At 60.9% G+C, this 2,088-nt stretch overlaps 1 protein-coding gene across 1 annotated transcript; it reads left to right on the top strand.

The window, feature by feature from the left end:
* Positions 1-20: 20 nt before the first annotated feature.
* PUNSTDRAFT_139747 (uncharacterized protein) lies at positions 21-1,343 on the top strand (the record flags this gene model as incomplete). Its single annotated transcript, XM_007389474.1, has 1 exon — positions 21-1,343. A coding segment is annotated over one exon (1,323 nt), but the record flags the coding sequence as incomplete, so codon positions are not given.
* Positions 1,344-2,088: the final 745 nt, after the last annotated feature.

Below are 2,088 nucleotides of genomic sequence, written 5' to 3'. Positions count from 1 at the left end.
TGCGGTCGCGCTCGGCGTAGCGTTCTCCCCCGCGCCCGCCGTCGCACCCCGCCCGAGCTCTCGAAGTGCCCGTCCCGCCGCCCCCGCCGTTTGCCCAACCCCGAGCGCGAGCCGCCATTGCGGTCGCGGTCGCGCTGCTTCCACCCCCGTCTGTCGTTTGCCCATTGCCGAGCGGTTGCCGCCAATGCGGTTTCGCTCGGCGCAGCTTCCACCCTCGCCCCTACCGTCACATCCCGCCCCGAGCACTTACCCCGCCGCCTCAAGCTTTCTCCCCCCGCGCCCGCTATTCGCCCAGCACCGAACGCGAGCCGCCAACGCGGTCGCGCTCGGCGTCGCCTCCCCCGTCACGCCCTCTTTCGCCCAACGCCGAGTGCGAGCCGCCAACACGGCCTCGCTCGGCGCAGCTTCCCGCCCCTGTCACCTGCCCCATCCACGAGTGCAAGCCGCCAATGCGGTCGCGCTCGGCGCCGCTTCTACCCCTGCGCCCGTCATTTGCCCAGCACAGAACGCGAGCCGCCAACGCGGTCACGCTCGGCGTCGCCTCCTCCGTCGGGCCCTCTTTCGCCCAATGCCGTGTGCAAGTCGCTAACGCGGCCTCGCTTGGCGCAGCTTCCACCCGCCCCTGTCGCCTGCTCAGCGTTTGCGCTCGGCGCAGCTTCCTCCCCCCGCGCTCACCTGTCGCCCAGTCCCGATTGCGAGCCGCCAACGCGGTCGCGCTCGGCGCAGCTTCCTTCACCTCCCGTTCGCCCAGCCCGGAGCGCGAACTGCCTACGTGGTTTCGCTCAGCGTATCCACTGCGCCAAAGCGCCCACCTCCAGGGTGCCAATGCGTTCGACATCTGCTGCGCCAACGCGCTCGCTTCTGCCCGAGCCCGCGTGTTTGTCCTGGAGTGCGCCAATGCGCTCGCGCCTCCCTGCGCCTGCTCGCCTGCCCCCGGATTTGCCATCGCGCCCCTCTTGGATCCGCAGCACTCGATGGCCAACACATCCGCCTTCAACTGCGTCAATGCGGCCACCTCCGCTGCGCCAATGCGCCTGATGTTCGCTGCGCCAACGCGCTTGCTCCGGACTGCGCCCAGCCCGCCGCCTCGCCAGACTGCCAACGCGCCTGCCACTAGCTTACCAACACTACCGTTCCTGGCTGCGGCGACACACCGCACTCGATGGCCAGTGCAACTTCGGTACTGGCGCGTACAATCGAAGCGCAAACTTGCACGTTTCATGATCCGGGCACGGTGCATTCGCCATCCCCCACCCGGCGCACCCGTGCTTGACCCCACCTTGCCTTCTGTGCTGGACTCTGGGGCGCCGTCGTGCTCCTTCCCGCCTCGCCGCCGTGCTTGATCTACCCAGCTGCCTGTGCTCGACCTTGCCTCGCCTCCCGTGCTTGAAGCTGCACATCTCCCATGGTCGAAGGTACATGTTTCCCGTGCCCGAAGCTCCCGGCGATGGGTGACGCTTGATCTCTCGCCCGTTGCTCCTGAGCTGCTTTACTCGTGCCCCACTCGATGCCACCCAGGCACCCCACGCTCGATGGGTGTGCCGCAGTTGATTCGACGTGCTCATCGCAGTAGACTCGACGCATACGCCACGGCCCACTGAATGCTAACCATAGAGCTCATTGTAGTGTAATGCATCAATGCCATCCGTTTTGGCTCCCCATGAGATGTGACACAATTAGAAGAAGATGGAATCATACATATGTATACAGATTCCAGCACAATGTAATTATAATACCTGATGAATGGATAGTACACATGACCAAATTCTGAAGACATCTAACAAGATGTGACATGAAGTCTGGAGGTTTCTGGTGTTATTTGAACCAAAATATATCATATTGAAGAGATGATTGATGTTACAAATCACCAAAATATGCCCAAAAAGTTCATAAAATTCCACATATTTGTGAACATTTTGTGACAAATGCTCAGGGGGACCTTCCAGATATCCACATTTTTGTACTTATGTGCTCCTATTAGCTCCTATATGTTCCTATATACTGTAAAAGGCCCCAAAATGGCTTTATCTGCATGGATAGTCCAGTAATTACTTGACATTCCCCCCTTTATGATACTAATTCCCAGAG

Source organism: Punctularia strigosozonata (genome assembly GCF_000264995.1).
Source record: "Punctularia strigosozonata HHB-11173 SS5 unplaced genomic scaffold PUNSTscaffold_183, whole genome shotgun sequence".
NCBI lineage: Eukaryota > Fungi > Basidiomycota > Agaricomycetes > Corticiales > Punctulariaceae > Punctularia > Punctularia strigosozonata.
Note: the sequence above shows the minus strand (reverse complement) of the source record. Positions and strands in the feature narration are given on the sequence as shown.